The 23,878-nt window shown below is 55.7% G+C and overlaps 2 protein-coding genes across 4 annotated transcripts; one reads left to right on the top strand and one right to left on the bottom strand.

The window, feature by feature from the left end:
- Window positions 1-680: 680 nt before the first annotated feature.
- On the top strand, window positions 681-19,732 carry STX1B (syntaxin 1B). The gene is made up of 10 exons (XM_020893778.2): window positions 681-1,033; window positions 9,551-9,625; window positions 9,844-9,943; window positions 10,046-10,120; window positions 13,033-13,106; window positions 13,504-13,612; window positions 13,789-13,862; window positions 15,743-15,880; window positions 15,971-16,081; window positions 16,331-19,732. The coding sequence occupies exons 1-10, from the start codon at window positions 1,004-1,006 to the stop codon at window positions 16,409-16,411; spliced, it is 867 nt and encodes a 288-aa protein (XP_020749437.1). The 5' UTR covers window positions 681-1,003; the 3' UTR covers window positions 16,412-19,732.
- Window positions 19,733-19,930: 198 nt separating this feature from the next.
- On the bottom strand, window positions 19,931-23,802 carry HSD3B7 (hydroxy-delta-5-steroid dehydrogenase, 3 beta- and steroid delta-isomerase 7). 3 transcript variants are annotated; one of them, XM_020893779.2, is made up of 7 exons: window positions 23,378-23,802; window positions 22,855-23,026; window positions 22,475-22,630; window positions 22,076-22,184; window positions 21,898-21,997; window positions 21,378-21,540; window positions 19,931-20,859 (listed from the first exon to the last, which is right to left on the bottom strand). In XM_020893779.2, exons 2-7 carry the CDS (start codon window positions 23,018-23,020, stop codon window positions 20,447-20,449), a joined length of 1,107 nt encoding a protein of 368 aa, XP_020749438.2. In that variant the 5' UTR covers window positions 23,021-23,026; window positions 23,378-23,802; the 3' UTR covers window positions 19,931-20,446. The 3 variants fall into 3 exon arrangements, with proteins under 3 accessions (XP_020749438.2, XP_070317319.1, XP_070317320.1); XM_070461218.1 differs by lacking the exons at window positions 22,475-22,630; window positions 23,378-23,802 and having other exon boundaries at window positions 22,855-23,326; XM_070461219.1 differs by lacking the exons at window positions 21,378-21,540; window positions 23,378-23,802 and having other exon boundaries at window positions 20,585-20,859; window positions 22,855-23,324.
- Window positions 23,803-23,878: the final 76 nt, after the last annotated feature.

The following is a 23,878-nucleotide window of genomic DNA, read 5'->3' as shown; positions in this document are numbered from 1 at the left end:
CTTGGACCCTTGGGGCTACCAGAAATCCCCTCCCAACAAGGACCAATTTTGTTTTGATAGAGCCACCTAAAGATATGCCAGGTCTCCGGAGGTGGTGAGCTCCCTGTCCCTGGAGGTAGACAAGCAGAGCTCTGAGACCCACACTGTCTGGGGACTCTCACACTTAGAGTGGGGAAGGTCGTGCAAAAAAAAGAAAAACAAGCCCCTTGTCCTTCTCAGCTAGGCTTGGCTGATTCCTTGCATCACAAAAGCCACCTAGAGGGTCACTTTCGCTATTTCTAGTGTCCAGAAAGCTCCCCGCAGGGACACACACACAGAGGTGGTCGTGCACAGACTCAAGGGATACTCCCAAACACAAAATATAAAATCTATCTACATCTCTTGATGTAAAGGCATCCACAGCACTGCTCCCCAGGCTGTTCCTTAATTCATTCCCTGACCCCTTCTTTCTGCCATTCCAACCGCCACCCCCACCCCACACCAGCATCTCTGCGCCTCCAGCCGCATCTCCTGCCTCTCCGCATCTCTCCCTGCTTCTGTGGCTCTGCCCTTCCCCACCCTCCTCTAGGCCTCTCCCGTCTCCCTCCCTCCTGGGTCCCCCTCCCCGGACTACAACCCCCAGGCGCCCCCAGCCCCCGGCGCTGCGCATGCCCCCTGCTCCCCGCCCCCTCCTGGTTCCCCCCTCCCTCCCTTCCTCCTTACCTCCCTCCGCCCCCCTCCCCCGCGCTCCAGCTCTCCCGCATCCCTCCATCCGAGCCTGTGCCGCAGCCGCATCGCCACCGCAGCCCCGGCAGAGCCGAGCCCGGCCCAGGCCCCTGCCTCTGCTCAGCCCTCAGCCCGCCGCCCCCGACCCCGGCCCCGCCCGCGGGCCCCAGCCAGTGGCCCCGGTGCCCCCCCCGGCGCCCCCAGACTCCGGCCTCCCGAACCGAGGCAGGAGGCAGGGAGCAGAAGCAGAGACAGGAGAACGAGAAGGAGGAGGAGGAGGAGGAGGAGCCGTCGCAGGATGAAGGATCGGACTCAGGAGCTGCGGAGTGTGAGCCTGGGGGTGGGGAGAATGGGGGGGCGGGACCCCAATATTGGGGGACGCGTGGGGGTGGAGTGGGGGAGGTGCTGGGACGTGGGAGCAGATGATGAGGCGGGAGGTTGGTGGCATGGGCGCCCCAAGATGTGGAGGCACCTGCTGTCTCCAATGAACCTGCATTTTAGGGCCAGTGGCTAGAAGGGGTTGAGGCCATTAAGACACGCGGGGTGCAGGAGAGGTCTCAGGGACCCTGGACACCCCAGTCCGTAGGAGGGCCCTGGGGTCTCATCTGAGGATGGGAGAGTGAGTGTGGGGAGAGAACTAGAGGGTGCTATTATCTGCTGGGCAGATTTGCTGAATGAGAGGATGTGGGCAGTTCCTGGGCCAGGCTGAGCCTAGCGGGACCCAGATTTGGGGGCAGCCAGGGGGGAAGGACACAGGTTGGGACTGAGATGCTAACTGAGCAGTGAATGGAATGTGTGTGTGTGTGTTGCTGTCTGTGGGGAGGGGGCACCTCTCAGAGACAGGAGGGAAGGGGTGGCCTCAGGAGATGGCCAGAGGCCAGGGCCGGACAGAGAGTGATCCTAGAGGTGGGAGAAGGGGGCTGCAGGGGAGAGCGGAAGGAGGGTCCGTGCACAGGGCCCTGGAACTGGGTTGTGAGCCGTGGACTGTGCCCCACTGGGGGGAACTGGGGCATCCTGAACGGTCAGGCGTGAGCTGACCGTGGGCCCCTGGTCTGCAGGCCTGAAGAGGCCCGGCTCCAGGAGTCCCGCCAGGCAGTGAGTTGGATTTGGGTGACAGGGGAGGAGGGTGGCACTGGTGTCTGCAGTGAACGCTGCCATTTGGAAGAGGCTGGGGAGTGGGGTTCTGGGACTGGGAAGAGGCGAGGGGCATTGGAGAAATGACCTGGGGCCCAAGGAGGCAGAGCTGACAGCCTGCGGTGTGCTCAGGGCCCGGGGGGTTATGCTAATAAAGTACTGGACCAAACTGATGTAGCCTGATGCACTTGACTAGGAGCCTATTGGCTGTTCCCCCGGGTTATTATCCCATTTGACAGATGAGGAGATCGAGGTTTGGTGATGGGTAGGAATTTGCCCAAGGTCACCAAGCAAATGGGTGGGAAGATCAGGCAGAAATCTGGGTTTCCCGTCTGCCAAGTTGACATGTGTCTCTGCTTTTTTAGCCTTTGAAAGAGAAGTCTCAACACTGGAGGTAAAAAGCTCTGTCTATGGAGGGCCCCCTGGATTTGGGGATGGGGAACCAGGTTATAGGAAGGCAAAAGGAAGGAGCTGGGAGGCAAGTGACTGCTGCCTCTAAGAGAAATGGGTTGGCAGGTGGGACGGAAGGAGAAACTGGTGGTTGAGAGAGGGAGTTTTGAAGGTTGGTATTGTTGTTTTTGTTTTTTTTTCAATTAAACTTTGAGTTATACACTCAGGCATCAGGAAACTGGGAGTGATTAAATAACCAACATTCATGTGCCAGATACCATTCTAAGTATTGTATACGTATTAACTCATTTTGATCCTTGTAGCAACCCTAGAGACTGGTGCTAGCATTATTCCATTTTACAGATGAGGAAGCTGAAGCCCAGAGAAGTTAAGTAACTTGACCAAATTCACATAGCTATTTAAAGGCAGGCTGGCTCCAGCACTGATGCTCTTAATTCCCCTTCCCTCCCCATTTTCATCCAAAGCAGGTTGTCATCCATAATCTCATTAGACCTTCACCTGGTAAGGTAGGCAGACTGAGAGACTGCTTCATTTTATGGCAAAGAAAACTGAGGCCTAGAGTGGTTAAAACTTGCCCAAGGTCACAGCACTAGCAAGTGAGGAGTCTGGATTTGAACCCAGCTCTGCTGTTGCCAAGACTGTGCCATGACTCCAAAACCCAGAGAGATGGAAAGCAGGTGGGGGTGAGGTGATAGTGGAATCATGGTGTGATTAGAGAGGGGGAGGGGAAAGGCAAAGCAAGATACAGTGAAGGCAGTGATGAGTGTCCTCATCTGAGTGGGTCAGGGACCCACTGCCCCAAGGGGAGGCATCCAGTTTGCTGGGGCTGCTGGGGGCAGCCGGTGGTGGAGGTGGGACAGGGCCGGAGGGGTGAAGGGGGCTGACGGAATGCTGATGGCTCTGGTGTTAGTCATGGCTCCAGGAAACTGGAGATTTGGGAGGGCACGTGTGGGGTGGGAAAAAGCTTCCAAATGCAAGGAGTGTGGGGGTCTCCCTACCAGAATTGAGAATGAGGAGGCTGGAAGCCTGGAGAAACCAGGCAAGGTGTGGGAGGCCTGGGAAAGGGGCCTCTGAGAGGCTGAGAGGGATCAGAAAGTCAGTGATCAGAGGGGAGGTCAGCCTGGGGGGTCCTGATTGTCTTTTTCCAATAGCACTTTAAGAGGTCCCAAGGGGTTTATCACATAGCACTCAAGGGCACAGGTTTGGGAGTCAGACTATCTGGGTTCAAATCCCAGCTTTGCTACTCCTGTGTGACCTTGGGTAAATTGCTTAACCTCTCTGGTCCTCACTTTCTTCATGAGTGAATTGGGAGTAGCAATGGGACCTGCTTCGGAAGGCTATCCTGAGGATTGAAATTATGCCAGAGGCTCCTAGAAGGAGGCCTGGGCTCAGCATTGCTCCACGAGTGTATGTTATTCTACAGCTGACTCGTTTATTTCTCTGGAGTCTCCCGTCAGCCCCCTGGGATGGGCAAGATGTGGCCCCTAATTTATTTTGAAGTACATCGAGGGTCAGAGCAGTAACCTGACTTGCCCAAGGTCATACAGCTGTTGATGGCGGAGCCAGGGTTGAATTAGGGTTTTCTGTTTCCACATCACCAGGCACCTTTGGTTGGCAACTGGGAGGTGCTGAGCTGGAGTGGAGGCTGCAGGAGGGAGTCAGTTGGCTGGATGGGTGTCCCAGGGTCCAAGGAGTGGGGCCAGGGATGGGCTGAAAAGGAGAGGGAGAGAGCAAGTGAGGTGGAGAGAAAGGTTACAGAGCGAAGCCACAAGGGGATGCGTTGTGGGCAGAGCCTGCGAGGAAGCTCTGGAGTGGGAAGGCGGGTGTGGGGGTGGTTGGGGAGACTGGGAAATGGGGGAGGGAGCCTGAGGTGAGGAATTTGAGGGCCCTCAGTGATGGGATAGGCATAGTAGATGCTTTAGAAATGTAGACCTGATGCAGCAGAAGGAAAGAGTGGCCCCACATTCTCGATCAGGGACCAGGAGAACCCTGGGTGATGGGTTGATAGCCCCCCGCAGCACGGGGCTTGTTTTCTGCCGTTCAGACACACAAGCTCCCCCCAGCTTGAGGGCCTTTGCACCTGCTGGTCCCTCTGTGTGAATGCTGTTCCTTCTGCCTGAACACTGTTCCCTCTGCCTTGAATTCAGTGTCCTCCAGGTTGTGGTGCAGTTAACTCCCTGGGCCTTAGCTCGGATGTCAAACCTCCCCCGCAGCCATTTCTATCACACCTCCCGCTTTATCTCCTTCCTGCTCTGTACCGGAGCCCGGTCTGAAATTGTCTTGCTTCTTTTGCACAGTCTGTCTCCCTCCCCTGGAGTGTTAGCTACATGGAGGCAGGCCACCTTCCTGGCTTGTTCTCCGCAGCACCCAGGAGAGAAGTGGACACTGATCAGACACATTTGTTAGATAAATGATGACTCTGTGGGGCAGAGGGGGAATGAAGGAGTTGGTGGAGAAGGCAGAAGAGAGACGTAGGGGTGGGAAGGCTGGGCTAGATGCTGGGATCGAGCAGCATCTCTTCCCGGGTCAGGGAAACAGATGGACCGAAGCAGGGGGCGCAGTGGAGAGAGGCTGGTGCCTCTAGATCAAAGGATGCGTGTGCCCCTGAGAAGCAGGTGTGAGCACATGTGCATTGTGTGTGTGTGGGCATGCATACATGTTTACCCATACACATACCCACTCTATGACTTCTTTTTTAATTTTTTTGGCCACACCATGCAGCATGCAGGAATCTTAGCTCCCCAACCAGGGATCGAACCCGCGGCCCCTGTAGTGGAAGCTCGGAGTCTTAACCACTGGACTGCCAGGGACGTCCCCACTCTATGACTTTTCTATCACCCAGTTCCAGTCTCTTTCCTCCTCTGGTTTAGTTACCCTCTTGTCTGTCTCCGTGCTGGACTCGCTGGCTCACACTGCCCCACTCCCTCTGTCCATACATCTGTGTTGTCTCCACCCCACTCACACACCCATTAGGGCCCCGGGTGTCTCTGATCAGGAAGGGCTGAACCCAGAGGCTTGGATCTGGTGTCCCCTGTCCCCAGGGCAGTTCCAGAAGGTGCTCAGGGCTTCCACACGCTCCCATTTCATCCTCCTGGGCGCTTGAGGAGTCGTCAGGCGGTAAAGAGCAGACTGCCGGGGTTCCAATCCAGGCCCCACCCTGTCGGGTCCCCGCCAGCTGTATGATTTTAGGCAAATTACTTAATCTCTCTCTGCCTCATTGGTCAAATGAGAATAAAAAGAGTATCTACTTCACGGAGTGGCTGTAAGGATTAAATTCATTCAGGCAAAGCCCTGGTAACTGAGCCCAACGCCTCGTTATTAACACCTATGTGTCTGATGTATATAATTCTTATCTTCATTTCACCCAGGAGGAAACTGAGGCTTCAGTTGTCCATAAGGTGGATAAGGGCATATGTGATCACCTTTTTTGAGGTATTCTCATTTGCCTGAAGCCTGTTTTCTTTTAGGCTGGTTAGCTTCGTCCAGAAATGTAGGCTGTGCTCCTGATGAAGTATGCACACCTCCGAGCGAGGAGGGCCCACCCATTGCATAGATAAGCCAGGGCCCAGAGAGGGGCCGCGAATTGCCAAGAGTCACACAGCAGGTTGAATGGAGGCTGGAACACATGGCTTCCTGTCTGGGCTCTTCCTGCAGCCTGGCACCTCTTCCTGGTTTTCTGTCCCAGCCACGGGAGTTCAGCAGTGCTGAGGACACAGCAGAGACAACTCTTTAGGGGCCAGGAAGAAACAGAGGGACAGGAGGCAAAGAGCCTGAGATTAAGTACCAGACAGTTCAGGGGCTAAATTCACTTCAGTTCACCTCTGACCTTATTTGCTGTGAAGTCTTAGGCAGGGCCAGGCAACCTCTCTGAGCCTGTTTCCTCATCTGTAACAGGGGAAAGGCAGTAGGGACCAACCAACCCTCCCTGAGCAGTAATTATTTCTGGCAGCATCTGGTGTTTTTTTCCTGCCTGGAGGAGGTCTCATTGCCTCCTCCAGCCCACCATTAAGGGAGGACTTGGGCTTTCCCAGTGCCTCAGATGGTAAAGAATCTGCCTGTAGTGCAGGAGACCCGAGTTCCATCCCTGGGGCGGGAAGATCCCCTGGAGAAGGGAATGGCAACCCACTCCAGTATTCTTGCCTGGAGAATCCCCATGGACAGAGGAGCCTGACGGGCTACAGTCCATGGGGTCGCAAAGAGTCGGACACGACCAAGCGACTAACACTTTTACTTTCTTGACTTTATTGCCATTCAGCAAATGCAGAGACTGAAGTTCAGAGGGAAGAAGGCATGTAGCCCTCCAGCTGCTGACCTGGGCAAGCTCGTTCGCCTCTCTGTGACTCAGTTTCCCCACCTATAAAAGGGGGCTATTGTGAGAACGCAATGGATAAATAAAGGCAGTGCGCTTAGAACAGTGCTTAGCACATCATCAAATGCTGTGTAAGCATTTGCCGTAACGGGGCTTCCTTGGTGGCTCAGATGGTAAAGAATCCGCCTGAAATGCAGGAGACTTGGGTTCCATCCTTGGGTCGGGAAGAATCCCTGGAGAAGGGAATGGCTCCCCCTTCCAGTATTCTTGCCTGGAGAATCCCATGGACAGAGGAGTCTGGCAGGCTACAGTCCGTGGGGTTGCAAAGAGTCGGGCACGACTGAGCAACTAACACTTTCATGAGCTTTCACTGACCAATGGTCAACTGAAGAGTTTCAGTGAAGATTAAATGAGATAACAAGAATGCAAGACCAAGGCCAAAGGCACTCTCAGATGCTGATATTTTGCTCGGCTTTCAGGGCGCAGAGCTTTGCCCAGATTGGGCCTTGTTAGGAGGGGACTTGAGAAGGGAACCCTCTGGTGGTGGAGTGGCTGGTAGGAGGCAGCGTGGCCTTGAGCCCCAGAAGAGGCTCTGGGAGGAGGCATGTCTTAGATTATGCCTCTGGTTTCCCAGCCCTTCAGGCTGGGAGCAAGTCCATTTTCTCTTCCCCCACTGCCTCCTGTTCCCTCATCTGTGAAATGGGGACAGCTTTTTCGAGGGCTATGGTGGTAAGGATCAGACAAGATTATAGATGGAGAAGTGTCTGGAAACTGGAGAGAATTTTAGCTCTCAGTTGCCTGTAATTAGTGCACCAACTAAGTCATCCTTGGGCCCTGTACCTTTCCTCCTCTCTCAAGGGCAAGTAAACAGGCCGCCAAGAATGCCCCGGGGCAGAATCAAGGACCTGGCCCTGGGGACCACAGAAGAGAAGGAGAGAATGAGACTTGAGGAAGTCTGAAGTCAGCGTTGGGTTTCCCTGGTGGGGAACTCAGATGCACAGAAAGTCAACCTGGGAGGGAAAAAGACAGAACAGGAAAGTGTCCAGACACCTGCGCCAGTGGGACTTATGGGCAGCCAGGCTGCAGGCCAAGTGCTTGAAGGCAGAGAAGGAACATGCCATCGTGGGGCACCCAGCTTTTTGAGGCTAGCACCTCATGGGAAGCCAGTGAGTCCTCAGAGATGAGCCAGGCAGCTCAAAGCCCCTTGGGGCCAAGGTCTGTGTGTGTGGTTCCAGGTCAGCTGGAGACTTGAGGAGACAGAAGTCCCCTGGGGGTCCCCAAGCCCCACCGGGTACCACCCCTCCTTCTGGGGGCAGCTGTGGGCCAAGAAGAGGAGCCCCCCCTTTCTCGGGAGATATTTGGGATGAAATGGAAGTGCCAAACCCATTCTCTGACATGGTGTGGGGAGGATCCCTGGGGACCACCGGGCTTTGGTGGAAACTGGGGTGCCTTTGAGAGGGTCTAGCTGGACGTCTCCACCGGTCTCTTCCTTGTGCTGTCGGACTCTCTGACTCCAAGTTAACTGGCTGTCTAGATCGCATCTAGCTCCCATCTGGCTCTGTCTAGGTTCGATCTCAGCTGTCTGCGATCCGTCTGCGTGAGTCTGGTTGGGTCTGAGCTGTCTGGTTTCTGTTGGGTCCTGTCTGCGGTCTGCTGAGACCCTGTCGAGGTTCTGGGCGAGCTCTCCTCTTTCTATCTCATCTGGCAACATCCCCTGCTAGACACTTTTGGCTCCTGTCTTGATTTCATTCAGGCTGTGGTCGTGAGATTCTGTCTGAGTCTTGGCTTGTTTTTTTCTTTCTTTCTGGAAATCAGGGTGAACTCTGTTTAAATTTCCGTGGAGGCTGATTAGGGCTCCAGATGTAATTAAGTTTAATGGGCCCTCAGACTTCTGTCCCGAGCAGGGTCTTGAGTCGGGAGTGTGGAGCACTGGGGAGCCCTCCCTTCCCCCCTTTCCTCCTTCCTAGATCTGAGTGAGCATGCGAACCTGAGGCTCAGAGAGGCTGGGAGCACAGCCCCAGGGGGCCCTCCCCAGTGTCTCAGGGGGCATGGGGGTGGTGAGCGCTGCACGTCTGTGTGTCCACATGTTCAGAAGGCAGCTCTGCTGTGGGCCCGTGTGCGGGTGAACGTCAGCGCGTCAGCGCAGTGTGGGTGTCAGGGGGCCTATTTCTGTTTGCCTTGTTTGTCAGCCCTTCTGTCTATGTCACTGGCCTGTCTGGTGGCCGCGGTGGCGGTGTGGGAGGGTGAATCCCTTTGTGTCTCTGAGCCCTGGGGGTGGAGGGCTGAGCAGCTGCAGGTTGCAACTGGGAAATCCAAGCAAGGGAGAGTAGGTGGGTGTGAAGTTGGAAGAGGCTGGAATGAAAGCAAGTGACTGCACGGAGGAAAGTCGGGGAGGGGTGAGAGTGGGTAGGAGGAGGAAGGTCGGGGTGCTCTCTGTGTCTCACATCCAGCCCTCCCCGGGCCTGACTGTGCTTGCTTAACTTGATGCCCGCCACCGGCAGTGAAGTGACCTTGCATAGGGGACGTGGCTGGTCGCGTTGGAGGCTGGAGGGGAAGAGAAGGGAACAAAGTGAAGCCTGGCGGGAGCGGCTGGGGGCATGGTGGAGGGGGTCAGGCTGCCGGGACTCCACGTCAGACCCCTTCTCACCGCCCAGAGCCAGTTACTGCCAGGCTGACATTTGGCCAGTTGTTACAATATGGAAATGCTTCCACGCTGGTTGGATAAAGCATCTGTCCAGAGCACCACCTGCCTCCAGGGTGACAGCGCTCCCAGGACCATTTCTATCCCGTAAGGGTGCCTTTGGCTAATCCCCTCCCAGGTGTCATTGGGCTGTCAGCTACCCGGCCTCCGGGACCCTGGGCCACAAGACCCTCGGTATTTGTTATGACTTCTGGGCCCCCTTCATGTGACCCTTCCCAGGACCCCCAGTCTGAGCCTAGAGCTTGGGGCATCAGGACTGCTCACAGACTCTGCCTTTCTCTACCTCCCAGGCGAAAGACAGCGATGATGAGGAAGAAGTGGTCCACGTGGACCGAGACCACTTCATGGATGAATTCTTTGAACAGGTAACAGAACCTGACCCCCAGCCCACAACTGCCTTCTTCCTGGCCCTCCGCACCCCCATCCCTCTCTCTACTTCTCCATCCCCTTGGCCTTTTACCAACCCCTCTGGGTCTGGCCCATTTCCCTGAGCCCTGACTGAGCCCCCCCCCCCCCGCACCCCCCCCCAATCCCTTTGTCCGGCCCGATGCCTTGGCTGGGTATAGCCAATTTGCTGCCCCAGGTGGAAGAGATCCGGGGCTGCATTGAGAAGCTGTCAGAGGATGTGGAACAAGTGAAAAAACAGCACAGTGCTATCCTGGCCGCCCCCAACCCGGATGAGAGTAAGTGCTACTGCTGGGTGGTTGGGAACTGGGGGCAGAAGGAGGCTGGAGTCCCACCCAGACATCTCACCTCTCCCTCTCTTCCCCTCGCCTCCCCCTCAGAGACCAAACAGGAGCTGGAGGACCTCACTACAGACATCAAGAAGACGGCCAACAAGGTTCGATCCAAGTTGAAAGGTGAGAAATGCCCTCCCCTGACCAAGGAGGGAAACAAGTCAGCCTTCCATTGGACTAAACCATGACAAATGTCTACAAACTTACAGGAGTCAAATTCCTAAACAGTGAGAAGGCATAAAATCCCAGATTTTCTAATTTGCTCCAGATTCCACAGAGAACAATACAGACTGGACAGGGAAATGAGAGAAAGGAGGGTTTCTGTCCAAATTGCATCTGAGCTCTGCTGGTTCCATCGGCAGAAAGGTCTGCTGAGAAAACACAGTCTTCCAGGTGGCTTTCGTTTCATGGAGGCCTCATTTCTCCCGAACAGGTGCCGGACATAGCACTCAGCACCCAGTAGGTGGGCTCAGCAAATGCTTCTGAATTGGTATCCTTAGCTCAGGACAGATTGGACTGTGTGGCTGACACCAGGGGGCTGGCAAGCTTGCAGGAGGGACTTGCCAAATGCTCATGTATTCACTCTAATTTAAGGACTTGGGTGCTGGTAATAACCACCTTCCCCCAAAGCATTGTGGGTTGGGAACCTCCTTGTCTGTTGGTGCCAGGGGAATTCAGCAGTGTTACCATGATATTAATTTGTATGCTCCTGGTAATTTAGCATCAGAAAACATTTGCCAAGCACTCCTCTGTCTGAGGCAAGTTTGCTGGGCTCTGGGGGGAAAGGAGTCATGTCAGATGTCTGGCCCTGAGCACAATGATCTTGGTCCAGGGAGATGAGGACAGGGACTCCATGCTTTCCTGGATTCAACAGGAGGTCATATGTGAACCTCTGGTGCTGATCTGTAAGCCCTTTGCACTCAGCAGTGTGTGCTGGAAAGCAGAATGATCCAAACTGGGAGCTCACTGATTGCAAATCCAGACATAGAGAGCCCACTTCCATCATTAACTCATTCTGGACAAGTACCCTACCCTCAGCTTCCTCATCAATACAGTAAGAACTACTGAAGCAATTTCAAAGCTGGGTGGAGGGGAAGTTTGTTCTTTTTTTTTTTTTTTTCTTTTTTTTGGGGCGGGTAGCAAAATCTTTTTTTCCTAGGTGAACTCTTACCCCAAATTCCATTATATACAACACATAAATGTCAGACTGTTCTGACTGACCTGGGGTTGGGAGTCCCAGAGACCTATGCACCTGGCTTCCCATCACTCCCAGCAACAGCACCCTCTGAGGTTCCTTCTCAGAAGAAGGGATCTATGGAACACAGTTTAAAAATCCTTGTGCTCAATGATTTCGTTGAGCCCATGGAACTCTGACATTAACATGCTCTATAAGACCATGACATGGGTTCAACCCCTGGGTTGGGAAGATCCCCTGGAGAAGGGTGTGGCAGCCCACTCCAGTATTCTTGGCTGGAAAATCCCATGGACAGAGGAGCCTGGCAGGCTACAGTCCATAAGGTCGCAAAGAGTTGAACATGACTGAAGCGACTTAGCACACGTGAGACAATGAGGAGGGCTGTATGGTTTAGGACTTCAGCCAAGAAAGAAGCTAGGAAAAGTGGCAGTGCCTTAGAGAAGCTGACCTTTCAGAGCTCCAGAAAAAGAGAGATAGTCTTCATCTTTCTCCAGCTCTGTGGTGCCATGACCTCTGGCTTTGTCTGTGACCTCGAATGAGTTCTTTTCTCCATCTCAACCTCAGTTTCTAGTCTGAAATCTGGACTACTATCACTGAACCCCCAGGATTGCTGGAAGAAGTCATTGAGACCTTATGAAAGGATCCCTTCCTCTGGGGTTTGGTCCCAGCCCCAAGTCTGACAGTAGGGTCCCAGTCTGGGGCCAGTGATTCCGACATCCTTGGGTGTGTGTTTCTGGACTTTTCCTGTAGCAGCTGGAACAGAAATGTCACTCATTTGCTGGCCCGCCATGGCTGGCAGGGGAGCGTTGGGGTGCCATCCAGCCTCATACCTCCACTGCTGCCAGGAACAGCAAAGCAATGTTCTTAGGAATGGCCTGGAGGCTTTCCCCCGTTTGAGAGGGCCTGTGTTTCATTCAGGCTGCATTTCCGGAGCCCAGCTGATCTTACTCACAAGCTCTTTTATAGAAAATCTGAATAAATGTGGGGAGTGCATGATCTAGAAGCAGCAATCCCAGTTAATCTGTGTGTTTGTCCAGAACATCCTTTAGCAGTGGCGATTCCTAGGACAGGAGTCATTTCTAAGGCAACGTGTGTGCGTGTGCTCAGTCATGTCCATCTCTTTCATCATACCCGACTCTTTGTGACTCTATGGACTGTATGTAGCCCACCAGTTTCCTCTGTCCATAGAATTCTCTAGGCAAAATACTGGAGTGGGTTGCCATGCCCTCATCCAGAGGATCTTCCTGACCCAGGGATCGAACCACATCTCTTATGTCTCCTACATCTATAGGTGGGTTCTTTACCACTAGTGCCACCTGGGAAGGAGGAGAGCTGTTTTCTCTGTTGGAACATGCATCTGCTTACCCTGGAATTTTCCACGGAAAGGGCAGCCACTAGAACCTGACCAGCCTGAAACTCCTTGCAGTCCACCAGAAAGTCCCTCGATGGGTTCCTGACCCTTTGCTGAGATTGCAAAAAGTGGAGAGTACCCTCCACTCCCATTCATACAGAGGATGTCGACTGGGAGGCTGGGCAGGAGTTAGACTTTCAAAGACCCAGTCTCTTCATCAGAACAAATAGCTCCCCTCTGTCTGGTGACCAACTGACAATCTCTCCTCCTACTTGGGCCTGGAAGGCCCCCTCAAACCTTGGTCCTTTTATTCGCTGGCCTCCTGCCTCACCACCCTGCAGTCTTTACTGCCTGCCCTCGCCTGGGTGTGACCTCTGATCACAGGCCTGCGGCCTGCCTCAGGGTGTCAACCCCTTCTTTTGTCCCAAGCCTCCGCCCCACACGCCCCGGGTCTCCCGCCCACCAGTCACTGCGTCTTCTGTCCCACAGCGATCGAGCAAAGCATTGAACAGGAGGAGGGACTGAACCGTTCCTCCGCGGACCTGCGCATCCGCAAGACCCAGGTAGGAGGCAGCGGCAAGGCACGGTCAGGGTCAGGGCCAGGACCAAAGCAGAAGGGACCTGGCAGGGGAGGAGTCCAGGCTGGAGCCCTGCTTGTTGGGGTTGGGCGGCCCAGAGCAGGCATAGGTATGGGGGCGTGGCCGAGGAGGAGACTGGGCGGGGCGGGGGCGGGGCTGCGGCGGAGGGCGGGATGCGCTACAACTCCGTGCCCTCACCTGGCTGCCTTGGTCGGTTTGGGCAAAGGATGGAGGTGTTGGGGCTAAGGGACTGCGCTCTTGTGAGGGGTTGGGATCGTGCACGAGCTGAAGAAGGGGCCATAGGCCTACTCAGTCCCTCCTGCCCACTCCATCCCTCCACGGTCTCTGCTCCCTGCCTCCTAATGTGTCTGTACCCCCACAGCACTCCACACTCTCCCGGAAGTTCGTGGAAGTAATGACTGAATATAATGCGACCCAGTCCAAGTACCGGGACCGCTGCAAGGACCGGATCCAGCGGCAGCTGGAGATCAGTGCGTGTGACACCCCTGCCCCTAACCTCCCACCCCTGCTGTCGAGTACTCCTTCCAGGCAGGCCCTTCCCCTCGGTGGGCCTTAGGCCAGGTGGGAGGGTGGGCTCCGGGGTCCCATCACCTTAGGCCCCCCAGGCTGGCCCAGTCACTGAACAGAGAGCCCTTTCTCCCCACAGCCGGAAGGACCACAACCAACGAAGAACTGGAAGACATGCTGGAGAGTGGAAAATTGGCCATCTTCACGGACGATGTGAGCCCCGCGCAGGGGTGGGGTCTGTACTTGCAGAGCATTCATCATTCCTCCCCAGGCTTAGGCTGAACTCAAGGTCCTAAGTCAACCCTGAAATCGCAAGCGTCTGGAAGTCTGAGTCTGGAACTGGGGAATTCCATGGGGGCTGAGCAGGAAGGCACCCTCATAAAAATGGCAGAAGGGAGTGGGCACTGTTGCAGGCACCGTACATATTTATATTTACCTACTAAACTCCTTTACTCCTCACCACAAGCCTCTGAGGCAGCTGCATGTCACACATGAGGAAATCTGACCCAAATTTAAACAAAGAGCTTAAATGACTTGCCGAGGTCACACAACTAGAGGCAGAGCAAGGATGCAGTCCAGTCATGACTCTTCAGCACTAGGATACACTTCTCCCTAGTGACACAGGTCATTTCACCCAGTGACTAATTTGCCTACGTTTTAAAGATTAAAAACAAACTAGTTTTACTTTTGCTGAAGTTTTGCCCTTGTCATCTTATATGTGAAATAGATGGACTTTCCCCAGCTGTACCTCTGCCGCTGTAGTTCTTCTTTCTCTTTCTTGATTTTTGCCCTGGCTGACAGGTTCTGGCTCTCCTTCTGCTTCTGGTGGGTGGCAGAATGACTCTGGTTTGAGTTTCTAGACCAGAATTAAAGTCTGTTCACTGATTGTCTAGCAGTTTTCAGCAAATTGTTATTTAGAGAATTGATCTTTGTTAAATTAGCTTTGAGAAAATCGCTCATGGGCCAGTTAGCCTGGAGCCCTCCCAAACAGTTCTGCCCAGGATGCCTGTCAGTCTGCCTGAAGAGTAGAGGGAAAACTGATGAGTGGTTCTCAGGATACAGAGCTGATCCCTGCCAATTGACCCACCATCATTGTGGTGCAGGGTTGTAGGTACCTTTCCTGAAGGCTGAACAGGATGTAAATGGGCTTTAAAATAGTATTCATTTCTAGGGTCAGGGGAGGCTTCCTGGGGGAAGTGGTATTGAGCTGTGTGGCTTAAGAGACAAAGATCATTTGGACATGGGAAGATGGGCAAACAACATTCCAGACAAAGAGGACAGACTGAACAAAGACAGGGAGAGTGGACTAGTTGCCAAAGAGCCATTGTGTGGGCTGTTATGATTTGGGAGATAAGGACAGAAAGGAAGATGGGATCTTGATTGCTAGAGTAAAAGATGTGTAGACTGTGGGTAGTGGGAAGCCCTGGAGGGTTTTAGAGCAGAAGAGTGGCTTTCTAAACAGTGAATGGTTTGGAAAACGAATGGTTTGGCTTTTGTGGGGAGGCAGTATACCTGATTGTGTTACCGTGTCCACCATTGACCGGATGGTGGCCCCCAATCTTGGTGGGGGTCCAGGACCCCCATCTCCCTTCCTGGTGTGTGCTTAGAGGCTTTTTGAAAATATATTCATTTATTTGGTCGCGCTGGGTCTTTAGTTGTGGCACACAGGATCTTTCAGTTATGGCCTGTGGGATCTAGTTCCCTGACCAGGGATCGAACCTTGGACCCCTGCATTGGGAGCACAGAATCTTAGCCACTGGACCACTACAGAAGTCCCCAAGTTTTACTTTTTGTAATTTAACACATGTTTCTTTAGTGCTTTCTGTGTGCCAGGTACTATTCTAATCAATAAACACGTAGTCACTCAATCTTCACACAGCCATGTGAGACAGGCACTGTTAGTATCAGTTTTCTAGGTGAGGAAACTGAAACTCCATGAAGCTAAGCAGTTTATCCACAGTTACAGCTAGTGAGCACCAGCCAGATTTGAACCCAGGCGCTCTGACTACAGAATCCAAGCTCTTCTGGGAGTGAAGGGGTTGCAGCTCCCCTCCCACGCCCCAAACTCACCCTTCCTGCCCCCATCACCCTAGATCAAAATGGACTCGCAGATGACAAAGCAGGCGCTGAACGAAATCGAGACGAGGCACAACGAGATCATCAAGCTGGAAACCAGCATCCGTGAGCTGCATGACATGTTTGTGGACATGGCCATGCTGGTGGAGAGCCAGGTACTGCCTCAGGGAGCCTAGCCCAGGTCCCCTGGGGGTCCCCTCTTCCAGCCCCATTCCCACCCCATCCCATGCATGTCTCCTCCACAGGGCGAAATGATTGACCGCATTGAGTACAATGTGGAACATTCCGTGGACTACGTGGAGCGAGCCGTGTCTGACACCAAGAAAGCTGTGAAATATCAGAGCAAGGCCCGGAGGGTGAGCCGGGGTGGGTGGGCCTGTGGAGCAGGTGGGCTGAAGCCGAGCGGGCGGGGCTGGGCTCAGGCTGGGGCTGAGGTGAGTGATGAAGTGAGGCCTTATCTCGGGTTCTGACCTCTTCCTTTTTTTTCTGTTTTCTCTCCCTTCTTTCCCCTCACACCGTCCTCCCCATCCGTCTGTCGGTTTGTCTGTCTCTTTATCTCTCGGTCTCCCTGTCCCCTCCCTCCCCCTCGGCCTTCCTGCCTGCAGAAGAAAATCATGATAATCATTTGCTGTGTGGTGCTGGGGGTGGTCTTGGCGTCATCCATTGGGGGGACGCTGGGCTTGTAGGCCTCCCCCACCCTATCCCCCCCAGACCTTTCCCCTACCACATCGGGAGCAATACCCCCACCGCCCCTTCACTCCATCCCCTGCTCCAGGCTCACCCTCAACACAGGCAGCCCCCCTTAACCTTTACCGCCCGTCAGACCCTGGAGTCCCTGGACCTCCCCCGACCATGGACCACCCTCGCCCCCGCACGTAGATAGCAGCAGGCGTGATTACACATGCACACCAACATGCATGCCGCCGGCACATGCTCGAGACGTGTGGACACCCCAGCGTGTGTGCGTGTGTGTACGTGTGTAGCTGCGTGTACAAGCACCCGATCACCCTTCTTGCCCCCTCACCTCAAGTCTGTGTGTTGTCTGAGCTTTCCCCCTTCACCTGGGTTGTTGTGTGGACTGTGGCCGGGTGTGACACAGCAGCCCACTGAGCCCCACTCTTCTGTCTTCTGTAAACAGGGTTTTGTGTGTGTGTGTGTGTGTGTGTGTGTGTGTGTATGTGGTCACAGATCCATGGATACACAGTTTGTGTCTGTGGAATTTTGTGTTTGAGTGTTTCGATCCAATGTAAGAGCACCGCCTCCCTTGACACGACCCCTTCCCCCGAGTCTGCTACAAATGGGGCAGGTTGTATGTGTGCAGAGATTCACACTCATCCCCTGAGGATCCAGGTTGGCCCAAATACACACAGGTTGTGGCAGACACCCCAGCATGGTGTGGAGCCAACCCTTCTGGCTTAGTCACCCCTGGGGCTGGCCTGTGTCCTAGGGAGCACGTGTGTGCATATGGGGTTCAGCTGAGGCAAGCGAGTGAACGCATACACGTGTAAGTAATCTAGCTTAGCCTGTGTATCTGTGTGCATTTCCCCCAGCAAGTGATGTGAGGGACGTGTGTGTGTGTGTGTGTGTGCGTGTGTGTATATCTAGGCTGTGTCTAAAGTGTTGGTAGGTGTTCTCTTGAGATAGAACCCTCTACATTTTGCATGGGACACCTGTTTTGGGTGGGCACAGAAATCTATATTTCTACGCTATCTAGGGTACGTCTGCAAGTGTGTGTGCGTATATGTGTGTAGAGGATTTCTATGTAGTATGTTTCTGCCCCCCTGTGTATGATACCCACATCTGTTCACCTGCAAGGACCTGTGCCTCATCCAAGTTTGTGGATCCAAGTTATTTGCTCACTCCCTCTCTCCCCAGAGCTGCTGGCTGCTGTCGGGTGTGGCCACTCATGACTCCATCAACATTGTGCAAGGGTCACTTCCTGCCCTGAGTGGTCCAAGCCCCTGTGCACACAAGCCTCTATGCTTATCTTTCTCTGTCACGTAAGCCTGGATGTGTAGAAGCTGGGACACCTCAGTGTTCTCCTACCTGCCACGGGGAGAGGCCACACCCAGGCACACACACATGCACACAGGAGTCCCGTGCATGCTGACACCAGCCCGAAGCCTGTAGAGGTTGGCACCGGGGCACACCAGTGTCTCCTGGGAAGGTTATTGGTGGGAAACGCTACTGATCAGGGGAATGGCAGGGACTGCCCCAGGCTGTCAGAGTGAGAACATTCTTGAGAATTACCTCAGAACCGAAAGGAGGCCAGCAATGGTCCCTACCACCCCGTCTGATGCGCTGGCCTTTGGGGTTTAGGGAACTGCTTATTTCAGACGTACGGGAGTGGGCTGAGTCATGGGACCCATTCCCTGGACGTGACTCCTGATGCAGTGTCACCAATAGCTGTTGCCCCACAGGGTGAGTCTGAGAGTGGGACACAGGTCTGGGTTTGTGATGGTGAGGAAGGGGCCTGCTCCTCCCTTGCTGCACAGACAACACATGCATGCTTGGGTGGATTTGTGCAATGGGTGGCAGGTGGGGGAGGGGTACATGGGCCGAGAACAGTGTTCGAAGCCTCCCACTCCGTTGGCCCAGGAACACAGACCCACACATACAGGACTGAACACACAAGTACAGGAATACCCTTCCTTGGGGTCTGGCATACGTGTGCACAGGGCAGAGGACTTTGGTGTGTGTACACATGGTTCCCTGGAGGCCCTCTTCATGTGAAGCATGTGTGCGTGAGACAATGCAGTTGTGACCTTCTGGGACGTAGTACCCCACCCCGACCCAGCCCCAGCTCAGATAGCCGGTCCCCTCCCTACCTGGCTGGACCCTGTCTGTGTGTATGGCCCATGGATACACGGGACCCCTAAGGTGGGCTCTCCCCAGGAGGGGCGCCTGCCTGGCCATTCCCACAGGGCCCTTCATCAAGACAGGAAGTTTGCCCCCGGATCTGACTGTGGCCCCCTTGCCCACTCAGGCTTCTTTGGGGACGTCAGAGCAGGCCCCAGCATCCCCCACCCCACCCTTTTTCCTTCCGGCCGCCCAGCCAGGATACCCTCTCAGCCCAGGTGTTTCCGGAATTCCCACGGCCTTGGGGCCACAAGGAGAAGGGTGGAGCCATGGCTGGAGAGATGCTGCTGCCTCCTTGAGTGGCATTAGGTCTGTAACTGCCCATCTCTGGGCCTCAGATGGACCAAAGGATCCCTGAGGGTCTGCTTCTCCAAGTCCCACCCACCACAGGATGTGTTTGCTTGTTGGCTGCTGTGTCCGTGCGTGTCCTGGAACTGTTGTCTGGGGGCTGGTGTCTCTTGCGTGTTCTCAGATGAGTGTGTGCTGCCCACCTTCTCGCCAAGCCCCTACCACCATCAAGCCCCTGTGTGCCCCGTGGGTGGTCCTGGGCCTGGCCAGGGCTCGCTGCTTCCCCTACCCCCTTCTCCCTAGCCCTGCCTTTCATGAAGCACACTGCGTGTCCATCCCATGTGCCTGTGGGTTGATACACGCTCTTGCCACGCCTCGAGCGTGTGTACATGATGTGTTCTATGCATTCACCCTGCCCCACCCCCGGCCTGCCCCGCAGAGGACAAGATGGGTGGCCCCCGGCTCCCTCCCCCACCGCCCCCCCTCGCCTGCTGTGCAGCCGTGTGCGTTGGCGTGTGTTTCTGTGTCGCTGGCGTGTCACGTGATGTAGCCGTGTTTGCTGACATGAGCCCCTGCCCCTTCTGTTTCTCCGTTGGTTTCTAGAGCTCTTTCCCTCTCCTCCCTGGAGGGGACAGGACTCCTGGGGCCTGGCTGGGGGCCCAGAGCCAGGCCATCCTCTCCTGTTAGCCCTCAGAGTCCCATTTCTCTCTATTGGTGACCAAGTTGCAAATGGATAAAATACAGGAAAATTCTGCCCCCACCCCCGCCCTGCATGTCCTGTCCCCAGAGCCCCCCACCCCCACCCCGGGCCGGGTCGGGCCCCGTGGGACGGGAGAAATAGCAACCAATCCAACAGCGGGCGTGCTGTGTGCTCACTTCCTTCTGTCCCCACCCGGGACGGGCGCCGTGGGGGTGGCAGAGACATGGTGGGAGGTGGGGGGGGGGGCGCTGGCCGGGCGGATGGGCACAGGCTCAGAGGAGTTTTAATCCAGGGCTTGGACAGGTATGCATTACTGGGGCAACCTCAGGCAGAGTGGGGGGCAAGAAGGGACAATACACAGACTTCCTCAGCCTTTATTGACGAGTATTAAGAGATAAATGTCTAAAGGTAATACATGTTTAAAATCATGGGACTGTGACCCCCAAGCAGGGACCAAGGTGGTGGGAAGAATTAAGAAAGCGTCTTCACGCTGAAATCAGGCCTGAGGATCACAAAGGACATCCAAGGGCCTGCCATGAGGGCCTGCAGAACTTCCGCCCACTTCTGCTCGGAACGCCAGAAATGGGATGGCGTCATTGAGAGCATCAGGGCGGTCAGATCCTCACTAATTAGCCATGAGGCCTGAGTTGAGAGTGAAGACACAGACACGCCTGCCCCCAAATCCTGCCCTAGAACTTAGGGACATTAAGATACAGGCTCCAGGCTCCTGGATTCCAAGGTGGAGGGCTCTGGGACCGCCAGTCTGGCATCAGCCCCCTCCTCTGGCTCAGCCTGCCCTCCCCACCAGGGTCTGAGGGCTCTGGGACCCGACGATGCCGTGCCACACCAGGCTCCAGGCCCAACTGCACCGTCACTAGGCTGAGCCCTCCGCGGTCTGCACCCAGCGGATAGTGCGGGTCCGGCTCTCCTCCCAGGAGAACAGGGGCTCGTAGCCGAAGTGGCGCCGAGCCTTGTCGGTGCTGACGGTGAAGGTGGTGTTGGCCACGGCCAGAGTGTAAGGGTTGAGCAGGGGCGCGTAGAGCAGCAGCGGTCGCAGCAGCCACTGCAGCAGGGTGTTGAGGGCAGCCAGGAGCACCAGCAGCCAGTAGGGCATCAGGGGGCGGGTGCCCACCAGCTGCAGTCCGCAGGGACCCAGGAACTCCATGTTGAAGTCCTCGTAGCTCTTGTAGGGCGAGTTGTCATAGCAGAAGTACACCTGGCCGCCCATGAGGGCAGCTCGGTGTTCAAGCTCCCGGGCCACCAGCACGTGCATCCAGGCCACGTTCCCTGTGGGGGTGGGGGCAGGGGTGCCGAGGAGAGAATGGGGGGGAAGATGTCCTTGAGTGCCCTGGCAACCATATAGATGCTGCTGTCTTTTGGGCCAGTGCATGAACAAGCCACCCCCTCCTTGCATCCGCGTAGATATCGCCCACATAACTACCGCCCTGCTGAAGGCTGCTTTCTTGCAGGCACCTTAGCCAGATGCTCCCCTGTATGGGTACAATTCCTTCTTCTCTTGGTCCTGGGGAGATGCTCCCCCTTCTTCTCTCCTGAGGAGATGCTACCCTCAAAACTGCAACACATTCAGCCTATGACTTGGTGTTTATGTCAGCCTTCCCCACTCATTAGGATACTGTTTCCCCTATGGCCCGTGAAGACGATGCCCACATATCAGAGTCTGCTCTGGCCCATGTATAAACTGTCCTTTTTTAGCTAGAGTATATAACACACCCCACCCCCGAGAACCACACGAGTCCTGCCCTGTTTTTTTTTTAGCCTCCCCCACCACCCAGCCCGGGCCTCACCCACATAGACCCGGCCATGCTCCACGGAGGCTGGAATGGCCCGGAAGAGCCGGCCCCCCAGGCGCAGGCCCTGGTGGTAGAAGTCCTTCATGATCTGGTGGCCTTCGCCGTAGATGCCAGTGGGACGCAGGGCACATGTCACTAGGGGCAACCCCCCCAGGACCTGGGGGCAAAAAAGGCATGGCCTGCTCAGACCAAGGATCTGGCGCTTTGTCCACTGCCCTGGTCCCTTCGGGTTGGAGAGGGAAGGAAACCAGGACAGGATGCAAAGAAGCCCACGGTGAGAAAAACAAAAACAAAAACCAAACCAAACCAAAAGCCCCAGGGGTTTCCCTGGAGGTCTAGTGGTTAAGACTCCACCCTTCCACTGCAGGGGGTGAGGGTTCAATTCCCTGGTTGGGGAAATAAGATCCCACATGCCATGCAGTGTGGCCAGATGGAAAAAAAAGAAGCCCACAGGCTCTGGTTCTGCCTCTGGCAGGCAGCCCCATCTCCCACGTCTCATCTTTTCGAGTCTCACCTCCCTTCCATTGGCTTCCAGGACGAGCCGCTCAGCTAGGGCCTTGCTGCAAGGATAGGGATGTCGGTGTACGGCTTCATAGGGGGTGTTCTCATTGCCCCTAGTAGGGGGAGAGGGGAAGATTCTTAATGCTGAGGGGAGGTGGGGCCCTGGAAGGACTGGGGGGACCTCAGCTCACCTGTAGAAGGGCTGGCCTTTGATGTTGGGCCCCACAACTTCCATGCTGCTTGTGTAGATCAGGAAGCGTGTTCCAGTCTGCACACAAGCCTCGATCACATTCTGTGTGCCTGAGGGAGGTAGGGGGCTGTGTGTCCAAACAGAAACTTCCTCCCCATCCGCCTTTTCCCCTCCCCATCCCAACACTGGACGAGGACACATGCCCGCCTTCCCCAGGCCTGGGGAGAACCATAGAGGTCAGCGAGGACTGGCCTGCCACCACAGGGGCAGAAGGGACAGATCGTCACAGGGTGATCACAGAGGTCAGGGTCAAACAGGGAGCAGGGAACAAACAGCCAAGATCAGGCCGTGGGCCAGGGAGTACTGAGGATGTGGTCAGAACAGGTAGGGAGCCTCTCACCCTGGACATTGACCTCGTGGATGGTCTCAGGACTGGTTTTCCCAAACACATCCACCAACCCAGCTGTGTGGATGACCACATGGGCTCCGGCCACGGCCGCTGCCACCTCGTGGGCCTGGGTCACGTCCCCCTGGATGGCAGTCACCTGCACAGGCCCTGGGAGCGGGTAGGGGCAGCCAGAGGCAATGTCAGAGCTGAGACCATCAGCCAGCTGCTGGACTCGGCCCACACCCTCGGGAGCCACATTTTCCTAATGACTCATTCATCCTATCCGCTCCCATCAGAGAGACATAACAGGCATCATCTTTTCCGCCACTCGGAAGGGAGTCCACACCCTCCCCACCCTCTGCTGCCCCTCCCCCGCCCCTCCCCCCAGTCACCTGTCTTCAGCTCCTCCAGCCAAGGACCCAGGTGTAGGTCAAAGATGCGCAGCTCACGGAGCCGGGGTTCCCGCTGCAGCAGCATTCGGACCACATGTTCCCCCAGGAAGCCACAGCCACCTGTGACCAGGTATACCAGCTCCTGGGTTTGGGCAGAATTGGCCATACCTGGCTGGGGAAAGACAACCTGCCTCACCTGGGTGGCCTGCCGCTGACTGCCCCAGCACAGGCTGCCCCTCTCCTCCTAGAAGGGGCTTCTGGCTCAGTGGCCTGGAGCAGTGATCCAGGGGCCGGAGTGTTTTCTGGAGGCTGTGGCTGTGGGTGCCAGTGGCCAGGCTACCTGCCCTCTGACCCTGCCAGCTGCAGTTCCCGAGATAAGGGGGCGGGCTTGGCACAAAGGAAGGGGTCAGGGTTTGAGGGAGAGGGAGAAGTTCGGGGGCCAAAAATGAAGGGTGGTTGGCAGAGAGCTGGGGCAGCGGGGTAGAGGAAGGCGGGAAGGGTGGAGCTGGGGGAAGGGACCTACCTGCAGCCAGAGTCCGAGGGCGCCCAAACTGGGCACCGAGGCAGTCCTGTGTGTCTCCTGGGCCAGCGCCACACAGTTCCCTTCCGCTTGCTCCTCCTCCCTCCTGGCCCATTCCAGGAACAGAGACCAGCCCAGCCTCCACCTCTCCACCTCCCAGCCTTGCCACAGGGCACCCTCTGGTGGCCACTCTGTGCTGCACGGGCTTCTGGTTCCAGCAGAGCTTGTGGAATGGGGATGGGGGAGCAGAACCTGCTGGGTGGGTGCTGAGTAGGGGTTTTTTGGCAGCTGCAGAACTGGGCAGGCAGGGTGACCTCACTCCCGGCGCATGACATCAGTGTTTCCCTCTTGGTGGACCTCCCAGGAGAACCAGCAGCTGTGGCTCTGGGAAGGGAAGGGAGGCCTGACCTTGGCCCGGCTCTGGCTGGCCTTGGCGGGGATTTTTGGATGGTTGGTCCAGCCTATCAGGTGGCCCAAAGTGATGGGGGCTGAGTCTGCAGGTCT

The sequence above is a fragment of the Odocoileus virginianus genome, chromosome 33 (genome assembly GCF_023699985.2).
Source record: "Odocoileus virginianus isolate 20LAN1187 ecotype Illinois chromosome 33, Ovbor_1.2, whole genome shotgun sequence".
Taxonomy (NCBI): domain Eukaryota; kingdom Metazoa; phylum Chordata; class Mammalia; order Artiodactyla; family Cervidae; genus Odocoileus; species Odocoileus virginianus.
Note: the sequence above shows the minus strand (reverse complement) of the source record. Positions and strands in the feature narration are given on the sequence as shown.